Genomic DNA, 19,345 nt, shown 5'->3' with positions numbered 1-19,345 from the left:
TTCCTACTCTGACTATCACGTGGCACTGGTAGCAATCCCGAGATTACTACTTTTGAGGTCCTACTTTTTAATTTAGCTCCTAGCTCCTTAAATTCGTTTCGTAGGACCTCATCCCTTTTTTTGCCTATGTCGTTGGTACCAATGTGCACCACGACAACTGGCTGTTCTCCCTCCCATTTCAGAATGTCCTGCACCCGCTCCGAGACATCCTTGACCCTTGCACCAGGGAGGCAACATACCATCCTGGAGTCTCGGTTGCGGCCGCAGAAACGCCTATCTATTCCCCTCACAATTGAATCCCCTATCACTATTGCTCTCCCACTCTTTTTCTTGCCCTCCTGTGCAGCAGAGCCAGCCACGGTGCCATGAACTTGGCTGCTGCTGCCCTCCCCTGATGAGTCATTCCCCTCAACAGTACCCAAAGCGGTGTATCTGTTTTGCAGGGGGATGACCACAGGGGACCCCTGCACTACCTTCCTTGCTCTACTCTTCCTGCTGGTCTTCCATTCCCTATCTGGCTGTGGACCCTTTCCCTGCGGTAAGACCAACTCACTACACGTGATACTCACGTCATTCTCAGCATCGTGGATGCTCCAGAGTGAATCCACCCTCAGCTCCAACTCCGCAACGCGGGCCGTCAGGAGCTGGAGGTGGACACACTTCCCGCACACGTAGTCGTCAGGGACACCGGAAGCGTCCCTGAGTTCCCACATGGTACAGGAGGAGCATAACACCCGACCGAGCTCTCCTGCCATGTCTTAACCCTTAGATACACTTAAACTGGTAATAACAATGTTAAAAGTTACTGACCAATATAAGAAGAAAAAGAAAAACTACTCACCAATCACCAGCCAATCACTTACCCCCTAGGCTGTGACGTCACCTTTGTATCTTTGCCTTCTCCCTGTAGCTGCACCGGTACGCCTCTCGCCGACCCCGGACTCGCGCTGCTCCGAGCTCCCGCCTCCTCGACTGACTGCTCGAACTGCCCGACTCCCGCTGGCCTTTATAGGCCTCTCGCCGACCCCGGACTCGCGCTGCTCCGAGCTCCCGCCTCCTCGACTGACTGCTCGAACTGCTCGACTCCCGCTGGCCTTTATAGGCCTCTCGCCGACCCCGGACCATGGGGGTCATCAGTCAATCCTGCTCTCACCTGACGCGTGCGCCTTCCAGCAAGGTGTGAACGGTAACTTTCTTCCCTCTCTCTGGGCCAGCAAAACAAATGCCAATCGATTTTAAAATTCTCATGCCTGTGTTCAAACCCCTCCATGGCCCCCTCTCCCCCTCCTCCCTATCTCCAGCCCCACAACCCCCCCGGGATCTCTGCGCTCCTCCAATTCGGACCTCTTGAGCATCCCCCGATTTCCATCGCTCTACCACCGGTGGCCGTGCCTTCAGCTGCCTGGGCCCCAAGCTCTGGAACTCCCTCCCTAAACCCTCTCCGCCTCTCTCTCCTCCTTTAAGACGCTCCTTAAAACATTCCTCTTCAATCAAGCTTTTGGTCACCTGCGCTAATTTCTTCTTCGGTGATTTGGTGTCAAATATATCTGGTGTCTCATCATCATCGTAGGAAGTCTCTCGAAACGAGGATGACTTGCTTCCACGCTGAAAAGGGATGAGTTCAATGAAGGACCTAATATTCCGGATCCTGAACTACATCCTGAAGGGTGGAAGATGCCTGTGCGTGGATTTTATTTTTAACGTGTGGTGGCCGTTGCACACGTTAAAAAAAAAAAATTGTGTCTTGTAACACTGCTGTGAAGCACCTTGGGACTTCTTGCTACATTAAAGGCACCATATAAATAAAAGTTATTGTTGTTGGCAGAACAGCCGCGGACGAGCCCTCAACTCATGGACACTTGCCAAAAAAAAAGGCGTGTAACCTCTGGATCTTCTCCTTCTTGTACCCCAGACGTGTTCAAGCTCAACACACCTCCGCTCCTCCCTCCCTCCCTCCCACAGCCAAGCGGCGGGACAATTAACTCCCGACTGTCGCTCGCAATCCCAGCTCTGAGCGAGCTGGCTGGACCAGTTTGTTGATTGTAAGTGAGTGCGGGCGCAAGGAAATTGAAACAGAAATTGCTGCAAACGTTCAGCAGGCGTGGCAGCGTCTGCGGGGAGAGAGATTAACCAGAGGCAACGTTTCGGGTCGCAGAGCTTTCGGGAGGGCTGTCTGCGAGGTGCTGTGTGTGTGTGTGTGTGTGTATGCGACCAGCTACTGCCCCACTGGGAACGCGTCCAAGTGTCGCTGCTTGCCGTCGCCTCATCTGTACACACAAAGCAAGGGGACCGGGTGTACAGCCGGACCGGGAGCCAGGCATTAATGGAGTGGGCAGGAGGGGAGGGAGGAGTAGGATGGAGTAGGTTTGGGCTGATGGATGGGGGTGGAGGAGGGAGGGGGAGGTGGGGGTGGAGGAGGGAGGGAGTGATGGAGCGAGGAGGGAGTGGGGGAGAGGAGGGAGGAGGGCCTGGGGGTGGAGGAGGGGGTTGATAGAAACATAAGAAACATAGAAAATAGGTGCAGGAGTAGGCCATTCGGCCCTTCGAGCCTGCACCGCCATTCAATGAGTTCATGGCTGAACATGCAACTTCAGTACCCCATTCCTGCTTTCTCGCCATACCTCTTGATCCCGCTAGCGGTAAGGGCCACATCTAACTCCTTTTTGAATATATTTAGTGAATTGGCCTCAACAACTGTCTGTGGTAGAGAATTCCACAGGTTCACCACTCTCTGGGTGAAGAAGTTTCTCCTCATCTCGGTCCTAAATGGCTTAACCCTTATCCTTAGACTGCGACCCCTGGTTCTGGACTTCCCCAACATCGGGAACATTCTTCCTGCATCTAACCTGTCTAAACCCGTCAGAATTTTAAACGTTTCTATGAGATCCTCTCTCATTCTTCTGAACTCCAGTGAATATAAGCCCAGTTGATCCAGTCTTTCTTGATATGTCAGTCCCGCCATCCCGGGAATCAGTCTGGTGAACCTTCGCTGCACTCCCTCAATAGCAAGAACGTCCTTCCTCAAGTTAGGAGACCAAAACTGTACACAATACTCCAGGTGTGGCATCAATTGTAGTAACACCTCCCTGCCCCTTGTACTCAAATCCCCTCGCTATGAAGGCCAACATGCCATTTGCTTTCTTAACCGCCTGCTGTACCTGCATGCCAACCTTCAATGACTGATGTACCATGACACCCAGGTCTCGTTGCACCTCTCCTTTTCCTAATCTGTCACCATTCAGATAATAGTCTGTCTCTCTGTTTTTACCACCAAAGTGGATAACCTCACATTTATCCACATTATACTTCATCTGCCACGCATTTGCCCACTCACCTAACCTATCCAAGTCACTCTGCAGCCTCATAGCATCCTCCTCGCAGCTCACACTGCCACCCAACTTAGTGTCATCCGCAAATTTGGAGATACTACATTTAATCCCCTCGTCTAAATCATTAATGTACAATGTAAACAGCTGGGGCCCCAGCACAGAACCTTGCAGTACCCCACTAGTCACTGCCTGCCATTCTGAAAAGTCCCCATTTACTCCTACTCTTTGCTTCCTGTCTGACAACCAGTTCTCAATCCATGTCAGCACACTACCCCCAATCCCATGTCTTTAACTTGGAGTGAGGGGGTGGGGGTGGGGATGGAAGAGGGGCTGAGGGTGGAGGGGGTGGGTGATGGAGTGAGGAGGGGGTGGGGGTGAGGAGGGGTGGTGAAGGTGGGAGGAGGGCCTGGGCGTAGAGGAGGGAGGGTGGTGTGTACCACAGGGTGAACTACTCGAGTTTGCTTTGTTGCTAATTGCACAACAGTGACGTGTATTTATATCGCGCCTTTAATGTAGTAAAACGTCCCAAGGTGCTTCACAGCAGTGTTATAAGACACAACAGATAAATTTGTCACCTAGCCACAGAAGAAGAAATTACAGCAGGTGACTAAAAGCTTGGTTAAAGAGGTTTTAAAGAACGTCTTAAAGGAGGAGAGAGAGGTAGAGAGGCGGAGAGGTTTAGGGAGGGAGTTCCAGAGCTTGGGGCCCAGGCAACAGAAGGCACGGCCACCGATGGTGGAGCGATTATAATCAGGGATGCTCAGGAGGGCAGAATTGGAGGAGCGCAGACACTTGTGGATGAGACCAGAACTAGGGGCCATCAATATAAGACCGTCACTAATAAATCCAATGGGGAATTCAGGAGAAACCTCTTTACCCAGAGGGGTGAGAATGTGGAACTCGCTGCCACAGGGAGGGGTTGAGGCGAATAATATCGATGCATTTAAGGGGAGGCTGGACAAACATGTGAGGGAGAAGGGAATAGAGGGTTATGCTGATAGATTTAGATGAGGAAAGACGGGAGGAGGCTCGAGTGGAGCATAAACGCCGGCACGGAGTGGTGGGGCCCAATGGTGTTTCTGAGCTGAAAATATTTCGTAACTGTTCCTCCAAACACAGCCTCCAGAACAAGCTCTTCCTCCTCAATGTCTGCACAGTGTCAGCCGTGGCTCAGTGAGTCAGCAGGTTGTGGGTTCAAGTCCCCCTCTAGGAACTTGAGCACATAAAGAAATCTAGGCTGACACTCCCAGTGCAGTGCTGAGGGAGTGCCGCACTGTCGGAGGGGCAGTGCTGAGGGAGCGCCGCACTGTCGGAGGTGCCGTCTTTCAGGATGAGACGTTAAACCGAGGCCCCGTCTGCTCTCTCAGGTGGACGTAAAAGATCCCATGGCGCTATTTCGAAGAAGAGCAGGGGAGTTCTCCCCGGTGTCCTGGGGCCAAAATTCATCCCTCAATCAACATAACAAAAAAAACAGATGATCTGGGTCATTATCACATTGCTGTGTGTGGGAGCTTGCTGTGTGCAAGTTGGCTGCCGCGTTTCCCCCATTACAACAGTGACTACACTCCAAAAAGCGCTTCATTGGCTGTAAAGTGCTTTGGGACGTCTGGTGGTCGTGAAAGGCGCTATATAAATGCAAGTCTTTCTAAGCTGAGTGTCCTTTCCCGAGATACTGTGGGATTCCCTTCTGTTTTCCTGTCCGGCCACCATCTACATGCATTCAAGCCCCCAGGGCCTAGCGTTGCCAAACCCACCAGCTACCGGTTGAGCTCACCTTTGACCTTTAACCTTTGCGGTTTTGGTTGCGTGCGGCTCCATGAAACAGCAGCTTCGTTCCTCAGTGAAAGACTTCGCCCCGAGGTTTGCTGTGACTTGCAGGGGACAAAAATGTAGTAGCAGTTTGGCGGTCTATTGTACATAGCCTTGGAAGGTGGCCAAGATAACTCAAGTTCTCAGCAGTTTCTTGGAAGTCCGACCCATGTTTGGTACCGATTCTGGATCACTGATTGTGTGAAATCTCGCACTCAGCATCAAGCCCAGACACATCGAGCATACTTTGTTGGATCTGGGTTTCGAGCAACAGGATATAGCCTCGTCCAGTAATATGAAAGTTAGTTGGGAATTACCGAATTGCTCAGTGGGCAACACTCTCGCCTTTTGAGTCTGGGACACCAGGGACTTGAGCACAAAAATCTAGGCTGACACTCCCAGTGCAGTGCTGAGGGAGCGCCGCACTGTCGGAGGGGCAGTGCTGAGGGAGCGCCGCACTGTCGGAGAGACAGTGCTGAGGGAGCGCCGCACTGTCGGAGGGGCAGTGCTGAGGGAGCGCCGCACTGTCGGAGAGACAGTGCTGAGGGAGCGCCGCACTGTCGGAGGGGCAGTGCTGAGGGAGCGCCGCACTGTCGGAGGGGCAGTGCTGAGGGAGCGCCTCACTGTCAGAGGGGCGGTGCTGAGGGAGCGCCGCACTGTCGGAGGGGCAGTGCTGAGGGAGCGCCGCACTGTCGGAGGGGCAGTGCTGAGGGAGCGCCGCACTGTCGGAGGGGCAGTGCTGAGGGAGCGCCGCACTGTCGGAGGGGCAGTGCTGAGGGAGCGCCGCACTGTCGGAGGGGCGGTGCTGAGGGAGCGCCGCACTGTCGGAGGTGCCGTCTATCGGATGAGGCGTTAAACCGAGGTTTACCCTCTCAGCTGGACATAAAAGATCGTGGCGGAATCTAGAACTGGGTGGGCATAGTTTCAGAATAAGGGGCCGCCCATTTAAAACGGGGATGAGGAGGAATTTCTTCGCTCAGGGGGTCGTGAATCTGTTGAATTCTCCTCCCGACAGAGCTGTGGAGGCTGGGTCATTGAATATATTTAAGGTGAAGATAGATTTTTGAACGATAAGGGAGTCAAGGGTTATGGGGAGCGGGCGGGGGAAGTGAAGTTGAGACCAGGATCAGATCAGTCAATGATCTTATTGAATGGCGGAGCGGGCTCGAGGGGCCGAATGGCCGACTCCTGCTCCGATTTCTTATGTTATGGGCCATTGTAAGAGAAAGCTGATTGCAAGTGGCGTGGTGTAACACATGTGCCTTTCTTTCTCTGTGCAGGGGGTGCCAAAGGGCCAATCAGATGCCAGTGCTGAAAAGCAGCTTATCCTGGCTCAGCCCTACGAAACTGTATGGGGGACCCGTTACACCCCGGAAAGAACTGATACTGGGCGGCAGCATGAATGGTGGATTGAATCCGTTCGAGGAGGACGAGGAGACCAATCCCTTCGCCGAAGACTTAAGCCAAGAGAAGAACCCTTTTGGTGAAGAGGAGGAGCAGGAGGAAGGGAATGCCGCAGTGGAGCTGGAGAGTCCCAACGGGTTCCAGCAGTCGGCCAATGGCCCCTCGCCGAAGACCATCATCGGCGAGAAAGCGGTGACCATTAGGTCGTCTCTGAGGAAGGTGTGGGTGAAGGGCAAGAAGAAGGTGAGGTCGCCCACCGAGGACAAGAGCCCGGAGAAGAAGTCGTTCTTCAGGCTGCCGTCGCCGCCGTCGTCGCCGGCCGACCAGGACCCGCCCGGCAACAGCGCGGAGAAGGGGAAAGGCCGCCGGCCCTCGGACGAGCTCGCCTCGCCGGCGAAGCCCGGCGCCGTCGGCAGCCCGGACAAGGAGGCGCCGCCGCCGGACACGGAACCTCGGAAGCGGCTGGCCTTCCTGAAACGCGGCCGGGGCAAACCGGAGTCGCTGCCGGAGAAGCCGGAGGCCGCGGGCGGGGCGGAGAAAGCGGCCGAGCCAGTGGCCACCGTCAAGGAGCCTCTGTCAGGTACGCGGCCCGCGCGGAGCAACACGCGCGCCGATTCCTGCGTGTAATCTGCCCGGGGGGGGAGTGATGGCGGCGGGAGTTTCCGCCTCGGGCGTTCGTTTCCTGGGCCCAAATCGGCGCGAAAGATGGCGGAATCTTAATCGCAATCCGCGTTCAGCACACCTCAAGTTTCGGCCATCTTTTGCGCTAGTTTTAAAAATATCGCGGCAGACGCAGGCCCCGCCTACAACGGTCACTTCAAGACCATCTCCCCATCAACTGTGATCTGGAATTTTTTGTTTTGGAATCCGATGCATGTGAACGATATGCACGAAGGGATAAATGAAAACCCCATGGATTCTATCCCTCCACCAGCACTGCCATCGATGTTATGTGGCGTGACCAGACTTGGATGCCACAGCGGCCAATATTCGCTTACCGAGGGAAAGGGTTTTCTCGGCCATTCCATTGATTTTTTTATTCATTCCCAGGATGTGGGCGTCGCTGGCAAGGCCCAGCATTTATCGCCCGTCCCTAATTGCCCCTCGAGAAGGTGGTGGTGAGCCGCCTTCTTGAACCGCTGCAGTCCCGTGTGGTGAAGGTGCTCCCACAGTGCTGTTAGGGAGGGGGTTCCAGGATTGTGACCCAGCGACGATGAAGGAACGGCCGATATATTTCCCAAGTCAAGGGATGGTGTGTGACTGGGAGGGGAACGTGGAGGGGGTGGTGTTCCCACGCACCTGCTGCCCTTGTCCTTCTAGAGGGTAGAGGTCGCGGGTTTGGGAGGTGCTGCCGAAGAAATATTGGGGAATCTTGTCCGGGTTACAGCCCAGATTTTGAGGGGGTGGGGGAGGGTAGGGACAAGTAGGTGAGTGGTCACGTCCGAAATCTAGATGACCAAACATATAAGATAGCCACTAATAAGCCCAATAGGGATTTCAGGACAAATTTCTTTGTGCAGAGAGTGGTGAGATTATGGAACTTACTACTGATACGTCCTTGCTATACAGTATAAATGCACACGAGGCCCATGCTTGAGAGAAGGTCAGTCTGTGACCTGTCCTTTATTTCATAGCACTCCAGTGATGGAAGTGGGTGAAGCTTCCCCTTTTATACCTGAAGGTCCAGGTTAGGAGTGTCTCCCACCTAGTGGTCAGTGTTCTCACAGTGTACAACTTAGGTCAGATTATACATGGGTTACAATGCTGGTTGAATACATGACATCACCTCCCCCCCCAAAGTCTTATTGGGATCACAGGTTGTGTCTCTCTGGTGGTTTACGCTCCCTTGTAGAGCGCCTGAGTTGGGGCTCCGGTTGTTGGGCGCTGGCCTGAGTGTCTGCTGTTTGCGGTGCCTCAGGCCTGTCCGGACTGCCCACAGTGACTGGGCTCTCCTCCACTTGGTTCCGGTGTTCGGTCACCTGTGGTGGAGTAAACTCTACATCGTGTTTTTCCTCTGCTTCTTCTATGGGGTTGCTGAACCTCCTTTTTGTTTGATCCACATGTTTGCGGCAGATTTGTCCATTGGTAAGTTTAACGACCAGAATCCTATTTCCCTCTTTGGCAATCACAGTGCCTGCGAGCCATTTGGGCCCTGCAGCGCAGTTAAGGACAAAAACAGGGTCATTTACATCAATACATCGCGCCCTCGCATTCCTGTCATGGTAGTCATATTGTGACTGGCGCCTGCTCTCGACAATTTCTGTCATGGTGGGGTGTATAAGGGATAACCGGGTTTTGAGGGTCCTTTTCATTAGCAGCTCTGCGGGTGGAACCCCTGTGAGCGAGTGTGGTCGAGATCTGTAGGCCAACAGGAGGCGTGATAAGCGTCTTTGTAGGGAACCCCCTTGGATTCTGAGCATCCCCTGTTTGATTATCTGCACTGCTCGTTCTGCCTGGCCATTTGAGGCCGGCTTGAACGGTGCCGTTCTGACATGGTTAATTCCATTGCCTGCCATGAAGTCCTGAAATTCAGAGCTTGTGAAACACGCTGACACATTGTCGCTGACCACGATGTCTGGTAGAACATTGCCCGTAGACTTTCTACCGTGGCAGAGGATGGGCTTGAATTTAAAATGTCACACTCGATCCATTTGGAGTAGGCGTCTACTACAACTAAAAACATTTTCCCCATGAAAGGACCTGTGTAGTCCACATGGATGCGTGACCAAGGCTTGGCGGGCCATGGCCAGGGTCTAAGGGGGGCTTCCCTGGGCGCATGGCCCATCTGGGCACACGTGTTGCACCTGCGAACACAAAGTTCCAGATCTGAGTCTATCCCTGGCCACCAAACGTGTGACCTGACAATTGCCTTCATCGTGACAATGCCCGGGTGCTCATTGTGGAGTTCTCTGATGAACACCTCTCTGCCCATCTGGGGCATGACAGTAGGCAATCGGCCTGAATCGAGAGTTCATCCTTGCGCCTGTGAAATGGTTTAAATTTCTCAGGGCATGCCCTGTACGTGGCTGCCCAGTCCCCATTCAGGACACATTTCTTGACTAGAGACAATAGCGGGTCTCTATTTGTCCAGACTTTAATCTGACGGGCTGTCACAGGTGAGCCTTCGCTTCCGAAAGCTTCAACAGCCATGACCATCTTAGCATCATGCTCGGTAGCCCCCTCAGTGGTGGCTAGTGGGAGCCTGCTGAGTGCATCGGCGCAGTTTTCAGTGCCCGGTCTGTGCCGAATTGTGTAGTCATAGGCGGCTAACGTGAGTGCCCACCTCTGTATGCGGGCCGATGCGTTTGCATTTATGCCCTTGTTGTCAGCCAAAAGGGACGTTAGGGGTTTGTGATCTGTCTCCAGCTCAAATTTCCTGCCAAACAGGAACTGGTGCATTTTCTTTACCGCATATACACATGCGAGCGCCTCCTTTTCTACCATCCCGTAGCCCCTTTCTGCCTGGGACAGACTTCTGGAGGCATAAGCTACCGGGTGACATGCTGCAACACACACCTGACACCATAGGACGATGCATCGCACGTTAACACAAGTTTCTTACATGGGTCATATAGCGTTAACAGATTGTTGGAACATAACAAATTGCATGCTCAATCAAAAGCCCTTTCCTGGCTGTCCCCCCAGACCCATTCGCGACCTTTGCGTAGGAGCACGTGTAGCGGCTCTAGCAGCGTGGTCAATTTGGAAAGAAAGTTACCAAAATAGTTCAGGAGCCCCAGGAATGAACACAGCTCCGTCGTGTTACGGGGTCTGGGTGCTCTCTGGATCGCTTCTGTCTTGGATGCAGTAGGGCTGATTCCGTCTGCTGCTACCCTCATCCCCAGGAATTCTACCTCTGGAGCTAGGAAGACGCACTTCGCCTTTTTCAGTCGCAGCCCTACCCGGTCCAGTCTGCGTAGCACCTCCTCCAGATTGTGGAGGTGTTCTTCAGTATCGTAACCCGTAATGAGGATGTCGTCCTGAAAAACCACCGTCTCTGGAATCGACTTGAGGTGGCTTTCCATATTTCGTTGGAAGATCGCGGCGGCCGAGCGAATCCCGAACGGACATCTGTTGTACTCAAACAACCCCTGTGTGTCGTGATAGTGGTCAACTTCTTCGACTCACTCGCCAGCTCCTGGGTCATATAAGCTGAGGTCAGGTCCAATTTGGAAAAAAGTTTGCCACCGGATAAGGTCGCAAAGAGGTCCTCCGCTCTCGGTAGCGGGTACTGGTCTTGGAGTGACACCCGATTGATGGTGGCCTTGTAATCGCCACATATCCTGACCGACCCATCCGCCTTGAGCACCGGCACTATCGGGCTCGCCCAGTCACTGAATTCGACTGGCGAGATGATGCCTTCCCTCAACAGGCGGTCCAATTCGCCTTCTATCTTTTCCCGCATCACGTACGGCACCGCTCTGGCCTTGTGGTGTACTGGCCTGGCGTCCGGGTTTATGTGAATCACTACCTTGGCCCCCATGAAAGTGCCAATGCCGGGTTGAAATAATGAGTCAAATTTGTCCAGGATCTGTGAGCATGATACTCGCTCCACAGAGGAAATTGCATTGACATCGCCCCATTTCCAGTTCATGACAGCAAGCCAACTCCTCCCCAGTAGTGCAGGACCGTCCCCTGGAACAATCCAGAGTGGCAGTCTGTTCTCCGAATCTTTGTGGGTCACGACTACCGTGGTGCTGCCTAGCACCGGAATGATCTGCTTTGTGTAAGTCCGTAGCTGTGCGTCAATCGGCGATAATTTTGGCCTCCTGGCCTTGGACGCCCACAACTTTTTGAACTGATTGATACCCATCAGGGACTGGCTGGCCCCCGTGTCTAGCTCCATTGATACTGGGATGCCATTGAGGAGCACTTTCATCATTATCGATGGCGTCCTGGTGTATGAACTGTATACGTGCTCCACATGAACTCGCTGAACTTCAGCTTCCAGCGATTTCCCCCAGCGTTCATTTCTGCAATTTCTGCAGGTATTTTGCTCACCTCTGCAAACTCCGGCTGAATGTATGCCTCCATGCCTCCAGCATGAGCTGCTGTTTGAAACAAAAGGTCCCTTGCCAGTCGATCGTCCCTGACTGCCCCTGTTATTGTCCTTGAGTGCGCCATTAACAGGTGTTGATGGCCCCATTACTGGTCGCATTGTCCCTTGCAATGGCATGAATCACCGTTCAGCTTGCCATTGTCTCTGTCTACCTCCCCCTCTGGGTTCGACTACATGTTGGGGCATGCCCGACTGCCCTTGTCTGCCTGGAGAACTGTGTGCTGCTTTAACAATGTTGAATCTCTGTCCCAACCATTCCTTAACACAGTACCTCTCGTCTGTTCTGCTAGTGGCCATGCTCGCATGGTTTAAATCCCAGTTTCTTGATCGCCATTGATATGTCCTTACTACACAGTATAAATTCACACGAGGCCCATGCTTGAGAGAAGGTCAGTCTGTGACCTGTCCTTTATTTCATAGCACTCAAGTGATGGAAGTGGGCGGAGCTTCCCCTTTTATACCTGAAGGTCGAGGTTCGGAGTGTCTCCCACAAGTTCACCACCTAGTGGTCAGTGTTCTCACAGTGTACAACTTAGGTCAGATTATACATGGGTTACAATGCTGGTTGAATACATGTCACAAGGAAGACTTGCATTTATATAGCGCCTCTCACGACCACTGGACATCCCAAATCGCTTTACAGCCAGTGAAGTACTTTTGGAGTGTGGTCACTGTTGTAATGTGGGAAACGCGGCAGCCAAATTTGCGCACAGCAAGCTCCCACAAACAGCAATGTGATGATGACCAGATAATCTATTTTTCGTGATGTTGAGGTTGATTGTCCAGATCACTGGATATAACTCCCCTGCTCTTCTTCGAAATAGTGCCATGGGATCTTTTACGTCCACCCGAGAGAGCAGATGGGGCCTCTGTTTAACGTCACATCTGAAAGACGGCACCTCCGACAGTGCAGCGCTCCCTCAGTACTGCCCCTCCGACACAGCGGCGCTCCCTCAGTACTGCTCCTCCACCAGTGCAGCACTCCCTCAGTACTGACCCTCCAACAGTGCAGCGCTCCCTCAGTACCGACCCTCCGACAGTGCTGCGCTCCCTCAGCACTGCCCCTCCGACAGTGCAGCACTCCCTCAGTACTGACCCTCCGACAGTGCGGCCCTCCCTCAGTACTGCCCCTCCGACAGTGCAGCGCTCCCTCAGTACTGCCCCTCCAACAGTGCGGCGCTCCCTCAGCACTGCCCCTCCTACAGTGCGGCATTCCATCAGCACTGCCCCTCCAACAGTGCGGCGCTCCCTCAGTACTGCCCCTCCAACAGTGCGGCGCTCCCTCAGTACTGCCCCTTCGACAGTGCAGCACTCCCTCAGTACTGCCCCTCCAACAGTGCGGCCCTCCCTCAGCACTGCCCCTCCGGCAGTGCGGCGCTCCCTCAGTACTGCACTGGGAGTGTCAGCCTGGATTTTTGTGCTCAAGTCTCTGGAGTGGGACTCAAACCCACAACCTTCTGACCCAGAGGCGAGAGAGAGTGCTGCCCACTGAGCCACGGCTGGCATGTAGATTTATAAGATGAACGCATCCTGAACCAGCTACAAATAGCTTTTGTGTGAACTCTGATGGCAGAATGGTGACAGGAAGGGCCTTGAGCTAACTTTAGTACTTTTCACACACATCTTTAATTGCTCATTTCTCGAACGTGGGCAGGGATCCCACTGGATCGGGAGGTCGCCAACCGAAACGTGGAGGGAATTAAAGATTGATCTCATTTAAAATAAAGGAAATTGTGTTTTTGAATAAAAATAATTCTTTGAACAGTTTTCTGTTTCTAAAAATATCGGACATGGGAATTTAAGGAGAGTCTCGCATTGTCCTTTCGGCAGGCGAGGAGTCTGTCCACTATCCGATTGGCGTGGGGAAGGTGGGGCCAACGCGAAGATGGACCAATGGCGGGGGGGGGGAGGGGGGGAGGGGCGGTTGAAGGTCACGTGACCAAAGCTCCAGGAAGCCATTCCATCAGAGTTGGCGGGCCTCGCCTGGATCGCTGTAAGAGGCTCTCAGTGGAGCGAGCTGGGGGGGGGCGGGGGAGGAATTGCCCCCTTTCTCTAATGGGGCGGTCCACCCGAGGGGGGGCGGGGGAGGAGGGGGGTAGGCGGGACCGACCCATCCGCAATTGTCCGCGGGGGCGGCAGGAACGTGTTTCCGCCGTGCGCACGTGCTTCGGTCCCGCCCGTTGCGCCGACCACTTACGGCCCGGGCACTGCCAACGCCGATCGCCCCGCCCCCCGCCTCCCGACAGCTTAACGCGGCCAATGGCCGGGCGGTGGGTGCGGCCGGCCTTAAAGGGGAAGACGCACCGCCGCGGCCACCATTTTGTTTTAATTGCCGGACGACTCCCGAGTCGGCCCAGCGGTGGAGGCCGATGGTTCGGCCGGGCACGCAACCGGCAGCCCGGACTCCCCTCGTCGCCCCCCACCGCCCCCCTCCTTGGCCACTGACCCGGCCAAACTCCTCCCCGGTGGCCCAGCAGGCCCCACGTCCAGACCCTTTTAAGTGAAAGAGCGGGGCGTCGGGACTGTGCGCTGCCCCGCTCCCTCGAAAACCCGCCCCAAAGCGCGGGGAGGCGGTGTCAGGGTTAAAGAGCCGAATTTTCTGGCTTTTCCCTCTGACTCCTGACAAATTTCTGGGGTTAATTCAAAGTGCCCTCCCCCAGTTTCCCGCTGGGGGCAACTTCGGCCCCTAAAGGGGTCCGCACATGGGATGGGAACATCCTGGACACAGAGAGGAACCTGCTCTCTCTCTCTCTCTCTCGAGCAGTTGGTGGGGCAACAAGTCCGTCAACGGCTGCTGGAAGCAGGAAGCTCAAAGAGCAATTAGACCACGGCCCAGTATTGTGTTTGAGCAATATATATTTTATGCCTGGGCCATCTGGGCCTGTTGACATAGGAAGGTTGCCCAGTAGTTAAGAGAATTTGTAGCCTCGTAAAATAAAAGAGAGACTTGCGTTTATATAGCACCTTTCACAACCACCGGACATCCCAAAACGCCTTACAGCCAATGAATTACTTTTGGCGTGTAGTCACTGTTGTAATGTGGGAAACGCGACAGCCAATTTGCGCACAGCAAGCTCCCACAAACAGCAATGTGATAATGACCCAGATCATCTGTTTTTAGTGATGTTGATTGAGGGATAAATATTGGCCCCAGGACACCGGGGAGAACGCCCCCTGCTCTTCTTCGAAATAGTGCCATGGGATCTTTTATGTCCACCCGAGGGAGCAGACGGGGCCTCGGTTTAACATCTCATCCGAAAGACGGCACCTCCGACAGTGCGGCGCTCCCTCAGCACTGCCCCTCCGACCGTGCGGTGCTCCCTCAACATTGCCCCTCCGGCAGTGCGGCGCTCCCTCAGCACTGCCCCTCCGACAGTGCGGCGCTCCCTCAGCACTGCCCCTCCGACAGTGCGGCGCTCCCTCAGCACTGCCCCTCCGACAGTGCGGCGCTCCCTCAGCACTGCCCCTCCGACAGTGCGGCACTCCCTCAGCACTGCCCCTCCGACAGTGCGGCGCTCCCTCAGCACTGCCCCTCCGACAGTGCGGCGCTCCCTCAGCACTGCCCCTCCGACAGTGCGGTGCTCCCTCAATACTGCCCCTCCGACCGTGCGGTGCTCCCTCAACATTGCCCCTCCGGCAGTGCGGCGCTCCCTCAACACTGTCCCTCCGACAGTGCAGCGCTCCCTCAGCACTGCACTGGGAGTGTCGGCCTAGATTTTTGTGCTCAAGTCCCTGAAGTGGGACTTGAACCCACGACCTTCTGACTCAGGCGAGAGTGCTGCCTCTGAGAACATAAGAAATAGGAGCAGGAGTTGGTCATCTGGCCCCTTGAGCTGGCTCCACAATTTAATAAGATCATTGGCTGATCTGATCTTGGCCTCAGCTCCACTTCTCTGCCCGCTCCCCATAACCCTCGACTCCCTTGTCGCTTAAAAACCTGTCTATCTCCGCCTTGAATATGTTCAATGTCCCAGCTTCCACAGCTCTCTGGGGCAGGGAATTCCACAGATTCACAACCCTCTGAGAGAAGAAATTCCTCCTCGTCTCAGTTTTAAATGGGCGGCCCCTTATTCTGAGACTATGCCCCCTAGTTCCAGTCTCCCCCATCAGTGGAAACATCCTCTCTGCATCCACCTTGTCAAGCCCCCTCATTATCTTATATGTTTCGATAAGATCACTGGGCACTGGTTGACACTGTAGATAAGAGAATTTGCAACCTTGTAAAAGAACATTGTAAACGGATAGGCAAAATAATAAATACAACAGTTACATAGATAGAAGTTGCAACTTTTTGAAATGGCATTGAATTACGCAATCTGCCTCCTGTTACCCATCTCTAAGTTTGAAAAGTTCGGAGATTGACAGAAGATTTGAGCTGTGACAGACAACAACAAAAACAACTTGTATCTATATAGCGCCTTTGACATAGCGAAACGCCCCAAGGCGCTGCGCAGGATTATTCTGAGATAAAAAATTTGACACCCGAGCCACATAAGTGGAAATTTGCACAGGTGACCAAAAGCTTGGTTAAAGAGGTAGGTTTTAAGGGGCCTCTTGAAGGAGGAAAGAGAGGTAGAGAGGTGGAGAGGTTTACGGAGGGAGTTCCAGAGCTTGGGGCCCAGGCAACAGAAGGCATGGCCACCAATGGTGGGGCGATTATAATCAGGGATGCTCAAGGGGGCAGAATTAGAGGAGTGCAGACATCTCTGGGGGTTGTGGGGCTGGAGGAGATTACAGAGATAGGGAGGGGCGAGGGCCATGGAGGGATTTGAAAACAAGGATGAGAATTTTGAAATCGAGGTGTTGCTTAACTGGGAGCCAATGTAGGTCAGCGAGCACAGGGGGTGATGGGTGAGCGGGACTCGGTGCGAGTTAGGACACGGGGCAGCGAGTACAGGGGGTGATGGGTGAGCGGGACTCGGTGCGAGTTAGAACACGGGGCAGCGAGCACAGGGCGTGATGGGTGAGCGGGACTTGGTGCGAGTTAGGACACGGGGCAGCGAGCACAGGGGTGATGGGTGAGCGGGACTTGGTGCGAGTTAGGACACGGGTCAGCGAGCACAGGGCGTGATGGGTGAGCGGGACTTGGTGCGAGTTAGGACACGGGGGCAGCGAGCACAGGGGTGATGGGTGAGCGGGACTTGGTGCGAGTTGGGACACCGGCAGCGAGCACAGAGGTGATGGGTGAGCGGGACTTGGTGCGAGTTAGGACACCGGCAGCGAGCACAGGGGGTGATGGGTGAGCGGGACTTGGTGCGAGTTAGGACACGGGGCAGCGAGCACAGAGGTGATGGGTGAGCGGGACTTGGTGCGAGTTAGGACACGGGGCAGCGAGCACAGGGGGTGATGGGTGAGCGGGACTCGGTGTGAGTTAGAACACGGGGCAGCGAGCACAGGGCGTGATGGGTGAGCGGGACTCGGTGCGAGTTAGGACACGGGGGCAGCGAGCACAGGGGTGATGGGTGAGCGGGACTTGGTGCGAGTTGGGACACCGGCAGCGAGCACAGGGGGTGATGGGTGAGCGGGACTTGGTGCGAGTTAGGACACGGGGCAGCGAGCACAGGGGTGATGGGTGAGCGGGACTTGGTGCGAGTTAGGACACGGGTCAGCGAGCACAGGGCGTGATGGGTGAGCGGGACTCGGTGCGAGTTAGGATACGGGGGCAGCGAGCACAGGGGTGATGAGTGAGCGGGACTTGGTGCGAGTTGGGACACCGGCAGCGAGCACAGGGGGTGATGGGTGAGCGGGACTTGGTGCGAGTTAGGACACGGGGCAGCGAGCACAGAGGTGATGGGTGAGCGGGACTTGGTGCGAGTTAGGACACGGGGCAGCGAGCACAGGGCGTGATGGGTGAGCGGGACTCGGTGCGAGTTAGGACACGGGGCAGCGAGCACAGGAGGTGATGGGTGAGCGGGACTTGGTGCGAGTTAGGACACGGGGCAGCGAGCACAGGGGGTGATGGGTGAGCGGGACTTGGTGCAAGTTAGGACACGGGTCAGCGAGCACAGGGGGTGATGGGTGAGCGGGACTCGGTGCGAATTAGGACACGGGGCAGTGAGCACAGTGGGTGATGGGTGAGCGGGACTTGGTGCGAGTTAGGACACGGGGGCAGCGAGCACAGGGGGTGATGGGTGAGCGGGACTCGGTGCGAGTTAGGACACGGGGGCAGCGAGCACAGGGGGTGATGGGTGAGCGGGACTCGGTGCGAGTTAGGACACGGGGGCAGCGAGCACAGGGGGTGATGGGTGAGCGGGACTTGGTGCGAGTTAGGACACGGGGGCAGCGAGCACAGGGGGTGATGGGTGAGCGGGACTCGGTGCGAGTTAGGACACGGGGTCAGCGAGCACAGGGAGTGATGGGTGAGCGGGACTCGGTGCGTGTTAGGACACGGGGGCAGCCGAGTTTTGGACGGTTATTGACATTATTGTGTGTGTGTGTTATTTTTTCCAGTTCTTGAGATCCACGAACGAATTAAGAAGCGGGAGCTGGTAACGGCCGGGAGCCACATCATTGAGCTGGAGGAGGAGTGCGAGAGAGTGAGGCAGCAGAGCTCCGAGGGCGACAACCCGAGCAAGGACAGGGGGCGGAAGGCGAGGGACGTGACTCTGCTGTACGAGGCGCTGGAGGGCGAGCTGCGGAACATCGTCGCCGAGTCGTTGGAGGAGGCGCGCCCTGCTTCCCAGCTGGAGCAGGTGGTGAAGGCCATCGAGCGAGAGGAACAGGCCGACCAGACCTGCCGCGGTCGCCAAGCGGAGTCCGGCAGCGGCTACGCCGGAAGGCCCCGGGAGCTGAGGAGGAAATGGAGGGAGGCGGTGAAGGGGTCGGTGGCCGCCAGGCTGTTGCGGAGCCAGGGGAGCGGGGATGGCCCCATCGCCCAGCGGCTGAGCGGCCTCAAAGAGCAGACCGTGGCGGACTTGATCACGGTCCGGAAGAACATCATGTCGGCCTACCCGAAAGAGTACGACGCGTTCAATGTCTACGTGAGGAGCTACCATGAAGGGGTGTCCTCCTGTCTCTCAGAGATGTGCCAGAAAGAATTGGAAATACAGGAACTCTATACCTTCCTCCAGTGGTGCCACAATATTTACTTCAGGTAAGACCATTTTTGGGAACTAAGGGAATCGAGGGATATGGGGATCGGGCGGGAAAGTGGAGTTGAGGTCGAAGATCAGCCGCGATCTCATTGAATGGCAGAGCAGGTTCGAGGGGCCGAATGGCCGACTCCTGCTCCTATTTCTTATGTTAATGGACGGTGTGATGTATTTGCTTCATGGGTTCTTTGCTTAAGAATTCATAGCAACACCTTCTATTAAGAATTAGAAACATAGAAACATAGAAAATAGATGCAGGAGTAGGCCATTCAGCCCTTCGAGCCTGCACTACCATTCAATATGGCTGATCATGCAACTTCAGTACCCCATTCCTGCTTTCTCTCCATACCCCTTGATCCCTTTAGCCATAACGGCCACCTCTAACTCCCTTTTGAATATATCTAATGAACTGGCCTCAACAACTTTCTGTGGTAGAGAATTCCACAGGTTCACCACTCTCTGGGTGAAGAAGGTTCTCCTCATCTCGGTCCTAAATGGCTTACCCCTTATCCTTAGACTGTGACCCCTGGTTTTGGACTTCCCCAACATCGGGAACATTCTTCCTGCATCTAACCTGTCCAATCCCGTCAGAATTTTCTATGTTTCTATGTTTCTATGAGATTCTAGTTGGTTTATTAACAAAGGTTTAACAA

At 54.8% G+C, this 19,345-nt stretch overlaps 1 protein-coding gene across 1 annotated transcript in view; it reads left to right on the top strand.

The window, feature by feature from the left end:
* Positions 1 to 19,345, top strand: part of exoc3l2b (exocyst complex component 3-like 2b) — a 57,585-nt gene that overhangs the window by 13,416 nt on the left and 24,824 nt on the right. The window contains exons 2-3 of the mRNA XM_070867583.1: positions 6,419 to 7,122; positions 18,052 to 18,694. Coding sequence (XP_070723684.1) covers positions 6,441 to 7,122; positions 18,052 to 18,694 — 1,325 coding nt within the window. The 5' untranslated portion in view covers positions 6,419 to 6,440. The remainder of the gene's footprint in view (positions 1 to 6,418; positions 7,123 to 18,051; positions 18,695 to 19,345) is intronic.

This window comes from Pristiophorus japonicus, chromosome 26 (assembly GCF_044704955.1).
Source record: "Pristiophorus japonicus isolate sPriJap1 chromosome 26, sPriJap1.hap1, whole genome shotgun sequence".
NCBI classification, from domain to species: Eukaryota; Metazoa; Chordata; class Chondrichthyes; family Pristiophoridae; genus Pristiophorus; species Pristiophorus japonicus.
Note: the sequence above shows the minus strand (reverse complement) of the source record. Positions and strands in the feature narration are given on the sequence as shown.